Raw genomic sequence first — 17779 nt, forward strand, 5'->3', positions numbered from 1 at the left:
AATGCTTGATGTTTAAGTGTTTAACTTTTCACACGTTAAAACTACAGTTCAGTGAAAAAACAATACTTGTTCACACTAGTATATCGCATGTTGGATTATTTTGTTTACAAAGTAAATGAAGCAAACTCTGAAGTCAGGCTCTTTTGTACATCATTATGGCCCACTTGAAGGTCTCATAACCTTCAGTGACAAAACTTTAAAAAATTTGAAAGGGAGCAAATACTTCTTCACAAGCATTATGTATACATACGTATGTATGTATGTATGTATGTATGTATTTATATAGATTTTAAAGGTATGTGCTTAGTAGAGCCTTACCAATATTTTGGTGTATTGCAGAGGTTCTGAAATTTTGCTTTAATTTGATAAATTAATTCATCAAATTTACACCCCCCCCCCCCGTTGTCTCCCATAGATAAATGATTTCACTGAGGTTAGGTTTGACAAAAAATAAATATACCACTGACTATACTTCAATAATTAAATTTTAATCTGTATATAAAAGAAAACAATGATAGGACCTTGCAAATTATGGTATAAAATCTTTTTGGAGATAGCAGTACTTTCCATAAAATAATTACATTTAAAACCATTTTTTTAGTGGGAAGGATGAGCTTACTTACCTTGGTTTTATTTTTGAGACAGCCACTTATTTCTCATTGCACATCTGGGGGTGGGGGCGGGGTTATAGCAGCAGCTATAGTGAATTCTGACTTTGCTGCTAGCTTCTCAGTGCAGAGCAGGAGCAACTTCTGTCAGTGATCCAGGTGCTGAGTGTACGTGCCATGAGACTTGCTCACCCAAAGGTGGAGCTCTGTCATTACTCTCTACAGGCTTTGTCTTGGCGAGACCAGTTCTGACAGTGATCCAGCATTGCATGTGCAAGCTGGGAAGTTTTAGCATGCAAAGCTGGACCCTTTTAAGGCTGCGCTCCAGCCCCTCTGATTTGCTTGTACAACCAGACAACTACCTTGTTGAGGCAGAGGAGGAGTTAAACAATGATTCCAACTTTTAAGTACAAGCCATGAGACTTGTGAACACAAAGCTGGAACCCTGGCAGAACTCACTTCATGCTTTGTTTGGATAAGCTTGCTATTGGCTTGCTCCGAGACAACAGCAGCAAATTCTGGTATCCGTTCTACTTTGCAGATGCAACCTGCCTCCAGATTGTGCCCCCCCCAAACTTGCTCACCCCTCCCAGGACATCATGATCCACAATTTGAGAGCCTCTGGTTTATAATATGTTTAAATTGCTTCATAACCACCAGGTTCCAGATATAAGATAGTGTAATAATATATGACAGTAAAAAGGTCTTTGGATTGAGTTTCAAGGATGGCATTCACCCATACCTTTTGTAGAATTGATGTGGCATAGATTCTACATGACACTGTAGTTACCTTACTATAATATACATGATACCCTGCGGTCAGGGCCGCAACTAGAGTCTGTGTCACCCGGGGCAAACATGGATTCCACGCCCATTTTGGCACCCCCCCCCCAGCGTGGTACCCAGGAAACATGCCCCGCTCCCGCCCCCCAGTTGCAGCTCTGCCTGCTGCTATGCTTTGCACTTGAAATCTTTAGAAAAGAATCTAGTCTACATGCAGTTTGTGGCCTCCTGCTTAGATTAGCTTGTCACAAATTAACCAGAACAAAACTACACCTTGGGCAAGATAGGAGTATTTTGATTTGGCAGAAATGCTGATAGCAGCATTGAAAAAGTGACCTGAAATAGTTGCTGTGTTGGAGGAAGAAGGTACGTTAGCTAAAAATAATCTAATGGTACATGCCTGCAGTGAAAGCATTTAGTTAATGCCTAGAATCAGTCCAGTTTCTCAGTAATATTTATGCCACAATCTGAACCTGTTAATCAGGTGCCTTTAATCCAACTCTTTTTAAAATATACTGAACTACAACTCTTGTTTAAATTCTTGTTTGTACTATTAACATCTGAGAAGACGTTTGATGGCTAGAGGCTATACTTTTAAGGTGGACCCAAATCCAGTGAAGTCATGAATGTGGAAGATGGTGATGGTGGTATATTCTAGTTCTTGTGTTTTTGCTGTGTGAAGCCTAGAATAAGGCTAAACTTTTTAAAAGTAAGCTGTGGTGGCAGGGTAGATTGCAGTGTCTTAAAGCACAAAAGGCAAGATATGAAGTGATACGATGAAAGTAAGGATGGTTTGCAAAGATAAAAAGGTATGAAGAGGTATAATGAATGATGTTGGATTACACTCACTATATTTCCTAGCTATATTTCCTTTCCTTTTTATTACCCCAAACTGTAATGGGGGGGGGGGTGTTGCTGTGCTTTGAGTAGTGTTGCTTACCCCTAGAGAGAGCATCCTGATTGATAAGTATATTATGCATGGATTTTCTCTGAAAAGGGAAATTTTAACTCTGAGTAATAGGTTGGTGGGGGAAGAGGAGGCTGCCAGAAAAAAGGGATTTGGGGGTTTGCTGTCCTATTTTAAAGCCCAAACCACAGAGAATCAGGCTACATGAAAAATCACCTTTTTCCATAGATGTTCAGTTTATAAGATCTTTTGCATATGCTGTCTTCCTGGTCTAAGATGAATTGAGCTGATTAACTATTTTGAGGAGTGCCTTTTTGGAAATGACATCCTGCTTACAATTTGGCTGGTGTTATCTTTCTTGACTATTTATGCCGTTTTAAATCTGAGCCTTTACTTTTAAAATGGCATATTCTGAGATTGCTGTAAGTAGACTTTTATTCTTTTATTTGTGTTGATAAAGGAAGTTTATGCATGACAAGCATGTCTCATTTGTAATAATTGCAGGCAGTCTAGAGGAACCTTGTGCAAATTCCCCATCCAATGTTCCAATTACTTCTCTCATTTTCCAGATCACTCTCAGTTTGTTTGCACTAAAGAAAACGTTCCTGTATAATGCTTAGAAACTTCATGAGCATCCAATTGCATATCTGTCTCTTCTACATAGAGAAAGGGGTTCTATCTGTATTCTGTAGTCAAGGATTCCTGAGCGCTGAGCTGCTGATTGGCTCAGCACTCAAAAAGTGCTTCCTTGCATATGCACTGATACAGTTCCCTTCCTCTAGTGAAATAAAGCACTGGAGGCATAGAGAAAGACATCCTAGGAGTCAGAGAGTGGCTCAAGGCGGCCGAGCTTTGGACAGAGGAACAGTATTCCCTCATTGTAGCCCATTCCTAAGTTCAAATTGCTGCGGAGGTGGGGAGGGAGAGCTATCCAATTTTTGAGCCAGATTTGGTATCCTACTCTTGATCTGTAGCATGCTTTTAGATTGATAAGAATGCTGATAAGGACCCCTGATAAGTAGGCTTCTGCATCGATACACTACATTTGCACATTCCTTGGAAAGGCACTCAAAAAACTCATTCTGGTGGCACAGAGATTTATATTTTTGAGTTCGAGCTCTCTAGTTGGCCCTTGAACAGAAAGCCAGAACAGAAACTAAACTTATTTCATTTACATGTAATCTTTATTTACCAAGATTATTCTCTAATCATAATCCTTAATAATTTCCTATCTTACCATATTTAAAATGACAATTTGGTAATAACTTTTGGAGCTTTCTTTTTTAAGGCAAGTGGGACTGATTATGTAACTTGATAAAAATAACATAATTAACTGATTCTTAAATTACATGGTTTGAAGAATAGATGTGAAGACCGTTTTCACTGGTCTTAATTCACTGAAATCCTCAGTACATTTTCAGATATTTCGTCTGTACATTATTCATTAAGGACGTCAGATTCAGTACAGTGAAGAATCTGGAGCAGTCTAATGTCTAAGATTTCATGAACTATATTTGGACAGATACAGAGTAGCATCTACTCTGAAAGCTTGTGCCATATTAAATTCATTTGTTTTTAAAATGCTATATGGCCTTTTGTTTCATTCTAACTGGCTTAACAAAGTGGGTAAAATAAATACTGTACATTTCCTGTTTTTAGAATTTAAATAGAAATGTGTAGCTTCGTTAACACAATTTGTGTTGTGCAGTTATGTTAATTGTAGTTTATCTTAAAAGGTAAGAACATTTGTAAAAAAAGTGGGGGGGACTACCTTTCTACAATAAATTAAAAATAGAAGGCATTCTGATGATGGGAGAAAGCCTTGGTAGTCTTGAATTTCTGTGAGATAAAGTAGCTGAGGCTAGGAAATGATGTTTTTCTGTTACAGCACCAAAGTTGTGGAACAGCCCTCTTTCGGATGTTAGACTAGTCCCTACCACGCTCACACCACACCTCACTGGTCACTCATGCACCGTCCCTCGCCTGGCAGCAGCCACTCCAGTCCGGCCATGCTTACACCACACAGTCACCCACGCACCCTCCCCTGCCCAGCAGCAGCCCCTCCCAGCCCCGCCGCGCTCATGCTGCACCATGCCTGCCTGCCAGCCTGCTTCTGACCCACTTGGGACTTGCTTAACGGCCCACAATCCTCACAGTACTACCGCAGTGGGGAGGGCCAGGATTGCTGTCGCTAAGCGATGTAGTCACATGATGTTGCACCTTACAACCGCATCGCTTAGCAATGGAAATTCCAGTCCCAATTACCATCATTAACTAAGGACTGCCTGTATAGTGTAGTCGATAGTTTCTTTGGTAAGATGTACAGTTGATAGTTCTTCTTTTAACTCTGAATGTTTTATTTTTTTCATAATGGTAGGTGTACTGTGGGCATTTTAACTGTTGCTCTTGTAAACCTTCCTGAGTCTGAATAGGTTTGGTGGTGTACAAATTTAACAATAAAATGACTAAGTAAATACCGTATATACTCATGGATATCCACGGGCGGCACATTTTTCATGTTAAAAGTTCAAGGATCAGCTTATCCACAGATGGGCTTATTCACAAGTATATACAGGTATGTACTGTGTAGATATATTATAACCTCTGAATGTGCATGTCTATCTACCTACTTGGGCAGTTTTAAAGAAGGTTAACTGTTATTTCACTTTTTCATGTTAATTTCATTTAAACTGGACATTTTCTTTTTATCACCATTTCATTATACAAAAGAACATTTCAAGAAAGTTTTAGTTACGGTATTTGTCAATATTGTGCATCATTGAAAACAGCATCCAGGATGAATTCTGATGCTCTTTCAGTTAAGTATGGTGTATGTACACATCTGTACCTACTCTCATACACAATGAAAAACATTAACTTTGTTTAAATTTGTTTCTGGATTTTTTTTTTCATTGTAAATTTAGAACTTGTACATCTTTACTAAACTTAGGGTCAACTTTTGATTACCTCTGATAGTAGTACTAGATTATATATAGAACAGATAAATTACCCCTCCTTTCCCATTCAGTTTCATATCCTATTCATAAATGAAAATAAAGGTAAACTTCTGGTGGGGAATTAAATGGGATTCTTAGAGCTGTAGCTGAGTCTTCACTGAAACACTTGGAAGCAAGAGCTTCTTGAACAATCCATGTATTTCTATAAAGGTGTCTGTCTTTATACTACTTTATACTACTGTTAAACAATCTAATAAACTAAGTACAATGGGTCAAATATAGATAAATTAAAACTTAAATATGAAATCATGAAAAGCAAACAGTGATGATTAAAACAGCACAAAATAGAATCAACATAATAAAACTAAGGCAAATCATAAAACAGGGGTTTAACAGAGCAAAGATCAGAAAACTCTCAATTGTAAAGAAAAAAAAACATGTTCTCCTGGTGCTGAAAGAACCATGATATTGACTCCAAGTCAGCCTTTCTACAAAGAGCACTCCATAAATGAAGTTTTGTTTAATCTGTTATGAGCTACTGGAATAAACTTTATTACCTGACATAGAGTAATGATAGCAACTTTAGGTTTAACACAATTCCATGGGAGAATGTAGAGGGTTTATGATAAGGTTCATAAGACTTCTGCTGCCTAAAGTGAACAGTTTCATGGAACTAATGCTGTATGAACTTGGAAGTATGAGGTATGTGAAATACTGCTTTATGGAACAAAGTCTGAAAGAGCCAGCCAAACTGGTTTGACTGCACTGTAGGCTGTACTACTAGTTATGCAGACATGAATTAAATTATTACTTTAAATAGTGTAACTAATACAACCTTTTGCATAAGCTTTAAGTGCAAGACAAGTGTGTTTGCAAATAATATAGATCAAAACTGCATAACATATACAGGTTGTTATAAGATTTAGCCTTCTAAAATAAATTACATCTGTAAGCTAAAAAAAAAAAAGTACACTTTTAACAGTATTGAAAATTAGATGTCTTCTTCAAACTGAAACTACATAGTAATGCTGCAGCTACTGAATGAGTTATAAATGGTTTAATTAATTTAGAAAATATACTTGTGTAGACATAGAGAAACTCAGATAAAGGGCATCAGTTTTTAACTGGGACTGTGTGGTAATTCAAAATAGGAAGACGGTGACAGGCTCTGTAGCTATAGATGATAAAGGATCATAAAGATATATATAAAAAATCTCCCAGAAAGAGAAGAAATTCTAGCATATTTGAAAATTAAGGCAGATGACTGGTAGCTATTTGCTTAGAGGAAGAGAACTACTTATTAGACTGGTATCTCAAGAAGTCCTCAGACTTTCTTACAGTGTCAAGGATATCAATGATACTGGGAGATATGGAGCTTGAAATCTGTAACACACACTGAAATATTGGGCATAGACTATCTAGATACAGCTGATGCTTAGGTTTAATTGACTGACTTAGAGGATGGGCTCCGTAGAAAGCATTCTTATGACAACAAAAGTAATTGTGTTGAACTCTTTTATTCCAGGTTTCCCTCCCACCCCCAATGTATTTGTATTTAAAAGGAGTTTAATCAGAAACATGATCTCCAGAAAACTCTTTAAATTTTCCTCTTGTTCCATGTATGTAGAGTTGACCAAAGAAAAAAGAAAATGTGGTTCAGGACTAACTGATGGTGAAAATAGCTACATCATTTGGTTTTGGTATTTTGAGATTTTTTACGTCTCTAAAATACTCTAACCAAGCTTGCTTAAATGTTCTGCTTCATTTTGTTGTCATCAATTGTTTCTTAGTGGCTTTTTTCATTAATTAATTGTAAATACCTATAAATTACTTGTTGGAAATTAGTCATGCATAATGACCAACAACAGCTACGAAAATCTCCTGAAAGATTTAGTCCAGGATGAAAAGATGGGGAAGCTGGGCTATGGAAGTCTTGTTCTGGTGTCTGGAAGCTATAGAGGACTGAATAGGAAAAAACTCTGCCCCTGAGAGAGCAGAGACTCTAGTTCTGATTAGCAGGTAGAGGTGGTGGCCAAGGGGGCCTTTGGCCAGCGTTAATTGGTGTGCCAGTTGCATTCCTACTTGGAACACAAGGATCACACAAGAGTGTCTCATGCCCTCATCTCAGCTGGAACACTGTAATACATTCTACATGGGGCTGTCTTTGAAGACCACCTGGAAACTGCAATTAGTGTGAAATATAGCAGCCCAGTTACTGGCAGGTGCTACCTACTAAGAGCCTATTACACTCTGTGTTTTAGGTCCTTATAATTGATAGGTTTCTGGATGCAATTCAGAGTGCTAAATTTGATGGCAAGACTGACCTCTCCTACTTGAATTAGTGTGTCCATCACTTTCTTCCCAGGTGAAGGTTTTGGTCCTATCTCATTTTGTGAAGTAAGAGAAATGGTAGATAGGTACGTTTTCTCAGCTGCTGCTTTGGTATTGTGGAATTTTCTCTTCTTAGAATTAAGGCTTGTTCCATCCCTTCTAAAGTTCCAGATACTAACTGAAGATAAACCTTTTCCAAAGAGTTTTGTATTGAACAGTTCCTACCATGATTAATTGCATTACTTATATTGATTCATTTGTTGATATTATTTTTTGTTATGTTCTTTGTTTTATTTTTCATTATCAGTATTATATAATTTATCTCTGTGCTGTTCCTTTGATTAATTATTGGTTGCTTTTATGCTACATTAACTACCATGGATGTTTTCCTCAATTGTTTAGTAAACCATTGTGAATTGGTGTAAAAGTAGAATAAATAAATACTGGGCAATAGCTTTCTCCATGAGATGGAAAATAAATACCCATTTCAACTCATTTTTATAATCATAAATAAAAATAATTTAACTGATTTTGCTGTTTTACCTTTGTACTTCTGTCAGACTTCCCCACTTAACAGTTCTCCCCACCCCTTCAATCTGATGAATAAGTATCCTCATGAATAATAAAATGGACCCTAGTCCATGAAAGCTTATGTCATAAGGAATATATTAGACCTTAAAGTGACATAGAAATCTTTATTGTTTTAAACCAGAATACTCTTAACAGATGCATTTAACTTTAGTGAAATTTAGTGAAAATTTAATTCTTAATTCATCATCTTCTTTTCTCTCTCTCTCTTTCTCTTTCTCTCGTTCTACTTCCTCCCTCCATCACAAAAAAAGGAATTCAATATACATGCCAGAGGAGTGAGGGTGAGCATCTTTCAACTGCATCCATAAAATGTACATTCATAGGCAATTATATAATAACAATAATAATTATACTTGGAATAGTATGGCGGAATGTTCTTATATAAAACCCTTGCTGCAGCTTTTTTTTCCTTTATTTTCATTGTCTCTTTTCCTATTATTTTGCTACTGCTGTTCTTTCTGGTTTGCAATCTGATGAATGTATTTACAAATAAAGTTTAGTTGAGTTTACTTGGGCTTGCTTCTGGGTATGTATAGATAGGATTATAGACTTAAGTATCTAGGAAGTTTAGCTAAATCCACCATTTTATCTGGTTCAGTAAATCTCATAAGTAGATTTTTACTGCATTTCTTAATGTTTGATCACACAGGTAAGGAGCAATACAGACATCTGTCTTCGTACAAGCTTTCCCCAACTTAGTTGAACACTACCTTGGAAAGAAAACTTTAATTATTTTCAAAATCCATGTGTAAACATTTATGAACCCAGGTTATGCAATCAAAATTCCCTATTCAGAGCAGGATCCCATCAGTGTGACAACCCTGTTTTCAAGCCTAAACACATTCACATCTCTCAGTCATTTATCATAGGACATGGTTTCCAAATTTCCCACTACCTATTTCTCATTTTTACATATTCTAGTAGTCAGTGTCCCTTTTAAATGTTGCTAGTACTGCTCCAAATGTAGCTTAATCTATCAAAATAGAGCTCAATAATTATTTCTTGTGATGTGATTTTTTTTAATACAACCTGTGCTTTTGTTCATTTTTTATTAGCAACTGCATTACTTTTATTTTATTTCTTTGTAGAAAAATTTTCCCAGTGTGGTTCACAACACACTAAGAGCATTGTTTAATTTAATTCAATATAATTAATCAGTGTTTTATTAAATATACATATATATATATAAACAGAACTTAAACAGCAGGCATTAGTTTAAAAAGCTGTAGCAGCATACAGATTTGGAATATTTGCATATTAATTTATTAAAAAGTTATGGGAGAATGAAAGCATCTATGCCTAGTGTCAGAAAGATAGCAAAGTAAAAACTTGGTGTTCCTTATCATAGAGCTGGTGTGGAAATGTTACCATTTGATGCTATATCCTCACAGTTTGAGAGGCACACAAAACAGACTCACTGAGGATTACAATATGGTACTTGGAGGAATCTGTGGAAAGAGGCTTTCCTTTGGTTATCAGGAGATTCTTTCTTCATGTTCAGCCAGTGAATATGATTCCTAAATCCTCTGCATATTTAATGCTGCCAAACCAGGCCTCTTCAAACCTATACTTGGGTCTATTATTTTTTACAAAAATTCTGAAACCTAAGTGCATGATTCACATTAATCTGTCTCATTTTATCCTGTTTAGTTTTAGTCCATTGTTCTAGCCTTTCCAGATGGTTTTAAATCTTGCTTGCTATGACATTTATTAAAACTCTTGTCTCTATATCACCTGTATATTTGATAAATATACCCTCTATACCCTCATCCAGGTAATTTAGCAAATGATCACTGAATCATGGCTATTAAATATTAAAAACGCTATTCATTAAATACACAGTGCAAGACAGTGGTAAGAAGCCGCATCCATGTTATCACATAGTAGGGTAAGACCTCTTTTTAATGAACTAACTGGAGACAGCGTCTGTGTGAATCATAAATGTCCATCAAATTGGAGAGTACTCATCCATAGTGATTTGTGTCATTTGACTAATGATCTTATTACACAACTGTCACAGATTACAACGTTTGAGTCAATTTCTATCATTTGTGTAATCATATCATACCATTTGAGTCAATTAATTCTAGTTTCATAATGAGGTCATTACTGTACATAGATGATGCAACTTACATAGTTTAGTGAGTTAACATTCTTTATATAATGTTACTACACAAATGATGCTAATTGATGTGGAAAATTCGTCTGTTCCATGTGAAATCTGTTGTATCGAGATCTGGTGAATTGAGATTTCATTGTAATAATATTTCACAGTCTTTGCAACCACAAAAGATAATTTTAAATCTTTGTTTAGGGAAAAATATAAAGTAGACACAGAACTTTTAAAATTTTGATTTACCTGTAAATATTTAAAACCACGACCACTCAGTAGCAGTTACTTTTGATTACTTTTTAAAAAAATAAATACAAGAAGGCACTGAGAAATTCGAACTTGCCCGATTTTTTTTTAATTTAAGCATAAATAAATAGGGGTTTAATGGTGATAGTTATTGGAAGGAAAAAAACCTCTGATTTTAGAGTTGTCTTACAATTGTATATGCTTCAGCTAACCAATATTTATTTTTTCACTTATTTTATTATAAAATATTTTAAATAAAGCAGTTAGTTCTTTGTTAGTAGTTCCAATTCCAATTCGTTCTGATTTTTAATAGTGATTACTATTATTCATGCAGTTCATTCTATATCACTTTGAATTAGTATGTATTTAATTTTTACATATGTATACTCTTGTAATATTCTCTGCCTTGAGTGTTCAAAAAAGTGATGAATAAATCTGATGTGTAATATACATATGCTGTGCTCTGCCAGCAGCTCATGAAATCTGCTTTGCATATTCTATAAATATTTAAAGCAATTGTATATTTGGATATATTGGCTGTTGGAAGGCTTCTTTTAATCAACTGAGCAAATTTTAAAAATTGTTCTGGAAACATGTAAACAAATGCTTATGAAATGTTTAAAGCATGAATTCCAGTTTGCACTTCAGCAGTTTCAGTTTATCAGAGTAAGATCAAATCATCTGTTGTCTAACAACAGATGTTTTTATAAAACCAAACTACACTTGGCTCTCATAATTCACAGTAGTTCCCTTCTAGTGGACAACTTAACCAAATAATGAGATTGTGAATCTATGGGAATTGGGTTCTTAGATGTGGAACCTCTGTTTGTCTTCTTCCTAGCATAAGTACTACCCCCATTTTCTTCCTTTCCCTCTCCTCCGCTTTTGGTCATAGTAGATCTTGCTGGGTCAACCCAGTCATGAGTCTCACTGGTTTCTGTGCTCTGTACCTTCATGAGGCAGGTATACCATCTAGTGGCATGATCCAGAGGCCTCTGCACTGAGGTCATGAGACAGCTGCATAGAGCTAAGAAGTTAGTGTATATCATATAATGACTCCCTCTGTCACCAGCTGAGCAAGGTGCTTTGAAGAAAAAGGCAAAATGCCTGAGGAAGCCGTGTGGAGCCTTGCAACAAGGCTGACGTAGTAAGATCTGCTATGACTAAGCAAGGAGGATCAAATATGTGCAGTCCACCTAATCCCAACCTTGAAAGATGTACTTAATGCATGTGCAAAGGTTCATCCACCATTTTGTGCATGTGTAAAAACAACCAAAAAGGTCAAGACTGTGGCTATGCAAAAACTTTTATACATATAAAAATATTTATTCTCTAAATTGTGGATACATGAAACCATAGATAATGAGTAGTGAGGATAAACAAGAAGCACATGTACTACATAATCAGAGTAGATGGTTTTCACTGATGACCCTTTTGTAAATAGTATTAACAGAATTCAGTCTTACAATGTGAGAAACAGACAAGAATCTTAAGTGAAGTAATATTATGGAATTTTGAAATAGGATGACTCTTTTTGAGATAACTAGTAGCTTCATACTCTTCATAAGATGTATAGTTCTGGAATCTGTACAGAGCAGATCAAACGGGTATCACCAAAACACTGGGTAGGTGGAGCCACTTTTGATTGGTAGTCTCATATTTTCATCCAGAGTAGTAAAGCTCAGCTGGTATTTTGGTCGTTGCATTTCAGCACCAAAGCACACCCAAACCTTTCCCTTTGACTTTGCAGAAATAAGCTGGGGCTGGCCATGTGGGTGTTCAACTGGTAAAAGACTTAGGGGTTTTGGCACTCCTCTTCCCCCATTCTGTCTTCATATTTTGAGCTAGAGGACACTGGTTGGTGTCTTAATTCCACCCCTAGAATAGCTTGGAGATGGAAAAAGAAAGAGGGTATCCTTAGTTTGGCACAAAAGGTACAGCACAGAGTCATGAATTAACAGAAGAGCCAATATCTGGGCATTTATTTTAGTCATTTATACTGAACGCTTTAGCCAAAAGGTGTTCAGTTTTTACTCTCAGGTTTATAATCTTAAAAAAGATGGCATAGAAAGAAAAGGAAAAAATGCAGGAAAGAGGAAAACAGGCAGCTTAAGGCAACTGTTTCTAATGTTCCCATTTGCTTACAGGGACCAGCTGAAATCCTTAGAATCTTGTATGTTCCTTTTTTTTAATAAGAATTTTATTAAGTTTAAAACAAAGATAAAAACTACAGAAAAACAAAAAAACTACAAAAAGAAAAACTAAAAAAGTGTGGAACAAAAAGGAAAAGAATTTTAAAGATTGCATACATGGTGACTTCCAACAAGAATATACAGCAGTTTCCATAGCCAAACCCTTACTCTTTATCAAACCAAGATCACATTATTTCTATACATCCTTCCATTGACACATGCAAATCACTAATAAATTGTTCCTTCCCCTTATATAAAAAAGTATGTGTGCATGTGTATTTCTAAATCAACTTCCGTCCCCCCAACATCCATTTAATTCTTTCCTTCCTACCACTATTCTATATATTTCTGCCCACTATAATAAAAATCAAATTATAAAAACATGTAAGTTACCTACTTTTATAATTAATAATGCTACAACAGTCTTAGCCCTATTAAGTTTAAAAGCCAAAATAGAATAATATTATATCTTATCAATACTTCTTAAAACATACGAATCAAAAGTCCTATAAATCTTCGTCCAAATCATTAAAAAAATGAAATCATAATAACCTCATTATCAATCCAGTTACACATTCTTAACTTTTTACCCCTCCTCGAAATATACCAGGGCATTTACATATCACCCTATTAGATGTAAGGCATTTTTTTTACAGAAATCAAACAGCCCCACTGCCACCCTCAAGAACTCAGACTTCTCAGCAAAGAAAAAAATCCCACCAAACATATTCTCTTCTTTCCCATAACACTGATTCAGATGGTCATAACATCTCCCCAGCAAGGCAACTCCCTGTACAAACTTAAACTCAGACTGTTGCTTTAACCCCCTCAGCACCAAACTATAATCTTCCCCTGGCATTACTTTAATCTCACTATCAGAAAAATCCCCATCTTTTCCAAAATCTTCATCATCCTTCATAACATTTTCAGCCAGATGACACACTTTAGCAACAATCTCTTCTCCAGTGTACCAAACACTCTGCAGAATAGCTTGACAGCACTCTGAAAGAAGTTCTTTAAAAGTCTGCTTAAGATCACAACAGAACTCTGTGAAGTCTTCTTTGAAATTTTCCATGTTCCAGACAGTAGATTATGGTGCCCCCTAGTTATTTAACTCACACAGAAAGGAGTTAATGGTTAATAAAAAACTTCGTCTAAAATTGGCAAGAGAAAGTATACTAGCAAACAAATCCCAAAGCAAATGAACAGAAAACTGAAGATTTAAAACAGCAAACCCAACGTGTAGGAAAATATTCCATCCTTCAAATTCAGTACCAAAAATAGTAACAGGAAGGCAATTACGTATTCTCAATCCTTATTACACTTTAAATGGGGAAACAAGCCAAAACTTTAAAAAAATTAAAAAATATATTTATTTATTGTATTTTATAATAATTGTGATGTCGCTGTTTTTATGAGATTTTAATGTTTATATATGGAACTGATTTTATTGTAAACTGCCCAGAGTCCCTCTTTTGGGGGAGATGGGCAGTAATTAAATTTGAATAATAAATAAATAATAAATAAATAAATAATGCAGAAATAATGATAGGCACCAAGAGATTCCGCTTCTTCTTACTGTAGAAAGCTTCTCTTAGGGTACATAACTTAAAAAAATAAATTGGGTGTTTTAGAAATGGGAAGGCAGGACTTACTGTCTCTTTAAGGGCTGCAGCGTGGCTTGGAAAAGATGAAATCCCAGCCTCCCAGTGAAGTCTTGCCGGTCGATCGCACATGCTGTCCATGATCTCTTGGCTGCAACTCACCATCTGGAAGACAAATGGGTCAATTCCCAGCGTTTTCCTTGCCTGGAAAAACGCTCTGGGCTACAGGAGAAACCAACCTGTGCCCCCCCAAAAACTGTCACAATGCCAGCTCTGCCCACGAAGCTCGCAGGCACAGCTGCTCAGTCTGCCATATCCCACCGGAAGTCAAGTGATTTCAGAATCTTGCATGTTTCTTGTCTATCCTTCCAATTGTCAGTTGCCTGTTTAGAACTTTCCAAGGAAAACTAGTAGGATCCAGGTGATATCATTATCAGCGCAAAGAAAGAATGGTGTTGCTGTTCTTTGCAAGTCAGTTGAAATGGGCAGTATCTACTGTATGATGTGGGAGATTTAAGTTGATAAAAGCAGCAGTGAGGTGAAAATCAAGTTTTTTATCTTGATTTTTTTCAACACACTATGAATGCCTGTGGCTGTCAACAAATGGTCTGTCTTCTAGTTTTATGACAATGCCTTTGTATTTAGATGTCATTTATTTCTTATGGCTAATTGTTCTTGATTGGTTTCCCCTATTAACTGCTGTAGGCTGGTTTTGCCAGAGTTGGGTGGTATATAAATGGTTAAACAAAGAAATAAGTAAAGTTAAAGGCCATCACGACTTGTGGTAACAAATTCCACAATTAGTTATGAATTGTGAGAAAATTGGTATTCTGTAGCTTATTCTGGGTCTTCTTCCAGTCGTTTTTGTTTGATGGCCTGTAGTCCTAATATACGGAAAGTGGTGGGGGAGGGGGGACTTCTCCTTGTCAACATTCTCCCCTGCTGTGCATAATTTTATATACCTCAGTCATGTTTCACCTTAGCTTTTTTCCAAGCTTTCCAAGACAATCTAATTTCTATTCAAAGGAAAACTGATGATTTTGGTTTCCATTTGCATTTTTTCCAAGTTTCTTATGTCCTTTTTCAAAATGTTATGAGAACTAGTTGTACCATGAATTTGTACAACGTTGGCAGATTTTCAGTCCTCTTCCTAAATATCCCTAACATAGAATTTGCCTTCATTACAGCTGCATCATACTGAATGAACATCTTAATTGACTTACTCAATGTGTCTCTAAGATTTTTTCCTGGTTAGTTACAGGCACCACATCACTGTATGTGAGATAGAGGGTGGGGTTGCTTCACACATACTTAACAGATACACAGTTCCACACATACTTAAATTAGACTTCATTTGTCATTGCTTGATCATTCACCAATTTAAAGATATCTTTCTGGAGTTCTTCACAAGCACCTTTGCTTTTCACCATCCTGAAGAGTTTGGTATCATCTGCACACTTGGCCAGTTCACTGCTTACTCTTTCTGTCAACATGTCAAACGATTGCTCTGAAGCCTGGGTCTTACCATCAGTGAGGTACAGCAGCCAGTGGATGAGTAGAGTCGAGAATAGTGGCAGCCTTCACTCAGCAGTCTCCCTCCATATCCCCTCAGGACCATAATGCTTCAGTTGCAGCAGTATAGCACAGATAACTCACTGTAAGACATTTGGAGGTGAACTGTCTTCTCAAAAGATTCTGTCACTTTTATGCACCTTTGAAAAGTCTATGAGATCCAAAGATTCTGGAGAGCAAAAACCACTTCTAAGAATACACTAGACAACCTGTGACCTGTTGAGTCATTCTTTCAGAGAGATTTCCTTACCAGATTCCTCAGTGCCTTCAACAGTGGCAAAACTTCTAACGTACTGCCTTCACCAGAAAAGTTCTTAAAAACTCAGGGAGACATTCAGAGATGTATCTGCCGTGCAGGTAGCCAATGTTGAACTGTATAGCTCAGTCAAACATCAGGAGTTGATCACAGAAAATGTTTTATGAGATTTTGTATTATGTCATAAAATGTTTTATGATAATTTTATATCATAAAATGTTTTATAAAATTTGCCAAATTTCAATTCCACTGGAGTCATGGTCCTGGATTTTGAATGGATTGTGTAAGTTAGCCCATTTGAGGTTGTTGTTGTTTATTTGTTTAGTCGCTTCCGACACTTCGTGACTTCATGGACCAGCCCACGCCAGAACTTCCTGTCGGTCGTCAACACCCCCAGCTCCCCCAGGGACGAGTCCGTCACCTCTAGAATATCATCTATTCATCTTGCCCTTGGTCGGCCCCTCTTCCTTTTGCCTTCCACTCTCCCTAGCATCAGCATCTTCTCCAGGGTGCCCTGTCTTCTCATTATGTGGCCAAAGTATTTCAGTTTTGCCTTGAATATCATTCCCTCAAGTGAGCAGTCTGGCTTTATTTCCTGGAGGATGGACTGGCTTGATCTTCTTGCAGTCCAAGGCACTCTCAGAATTTTCCCTCAACACCACAGTTCCAAAGCATCGATCTTCCTTCTCTCAGCCTTCCTTATGGTCCAGCTCTCGCAGCCATATGTTACTACTGGGAACACCATTGCTTTAACTATGCGGACCTTTGTTGTCAATGTGATGTCTCTGCTCTTAACTATTTTATCGAGATTGGTCATTGCTCTTCTCCCAAGGATTAAGCGTCTTCTGATTTCCTGACTGCAGTCAGCATCTGCAGTAATCTTCGCACCTAGAAATACAAAGTCTTTCACTGCTTCTACATTTTCTCCCTCTATTTGCCAGTTATCAATCAAGCTGGTTGCCATAATCTTGGTTTTTTTGAGGTTTAGCTGCAAGCCAGCTTTTGCACTTTCTTCTTTCACCTTTATCATAAGGCTCCTCAGTTCCTCTTTGCTTTCAGCCATCAAAGTGGTATCATCTGCATATCTGAGATTGTTAATGTTTCTTCCAGCGATTTTAACTCCAGCCTTGGATTCCTCAAGCCCAGCATGTCACATGATGTGTTCTGCGTACAAGTTGAATAGGTAGGGTGAGAGTATACAGCCCTGCCGTACTCCTTTCCCAATCTTAAACCAGTCCGTTGTTCCGTGGTCTGTTCTTACTGTTGCTACTTGGTCGTTATACAGATTCTTCAGGAGGCAGACAAGATGACTTGGTATCCCCATACCGCTAAGAACTTGCCACAATTTGTTATGGTCCACACAGTCAAAGGCTTTAGAATAGTCAATAAAACAGAAATAGATGTTTTTCTGAAACTCCCTGGCCTTTTCCATTATCCAACGGATATTGGCAATTTGGTCCCTAGTTCCTCTGCCTTTTCTAAACCCAGCTTGTGCATCTGGCAATTCTCGCTCCATGAATTGCTGAAGTCTACCTTGCAGGATCTTGAGCATTACCTTACTGGCATGTGAAATCAGTGCCACTGTTCAATAGTCTGAACATTCTTTAGTGTTTCCCTTT

General features: G+C 36.9%; 1 protein-coding gene across 4 annotated transcripts in view; it reads left to right on the plus strand.

The window, feature by feature from the left end:
• Positions 1–17779, plus strand: part of ATXN7 (ataxin 7) — a 132004-nt gene that overhangs the window by 58092 nt on the left and 56133 nt on the right. For 2 of the 4 annotated variants that reach the window (XM_063291528.1, XM_063291527.1), the window contains one exon: positions 8429–8458. The exons of the other annotated variants lie outside the window; for them this stretch is intronic. In XM_063291528.1, the coding sequence (XP_063147598.1) occupies positions 8429–8458 (30 nt within the window). The remainder of the gene's footprint in view (positions 1–8428; positions 8459–17779) is intronic. 4 annotated transcript variants of the gene reach the window in all.

Source organism: Candoia aspera, chromosome 2 (genome assembly GCF_035149785.1).
Source record: "Candoia aspera isolate rCanAsp1 chromosome 2, rCanAsp1.hap2, whole genome shotgun sequence".
Classification (NCBI taxonomy): Eukaryota; Metazoa; Chordata; class Lepidosauria; order Squamata; family Boidae; genus Candoia; species Candoia aspera.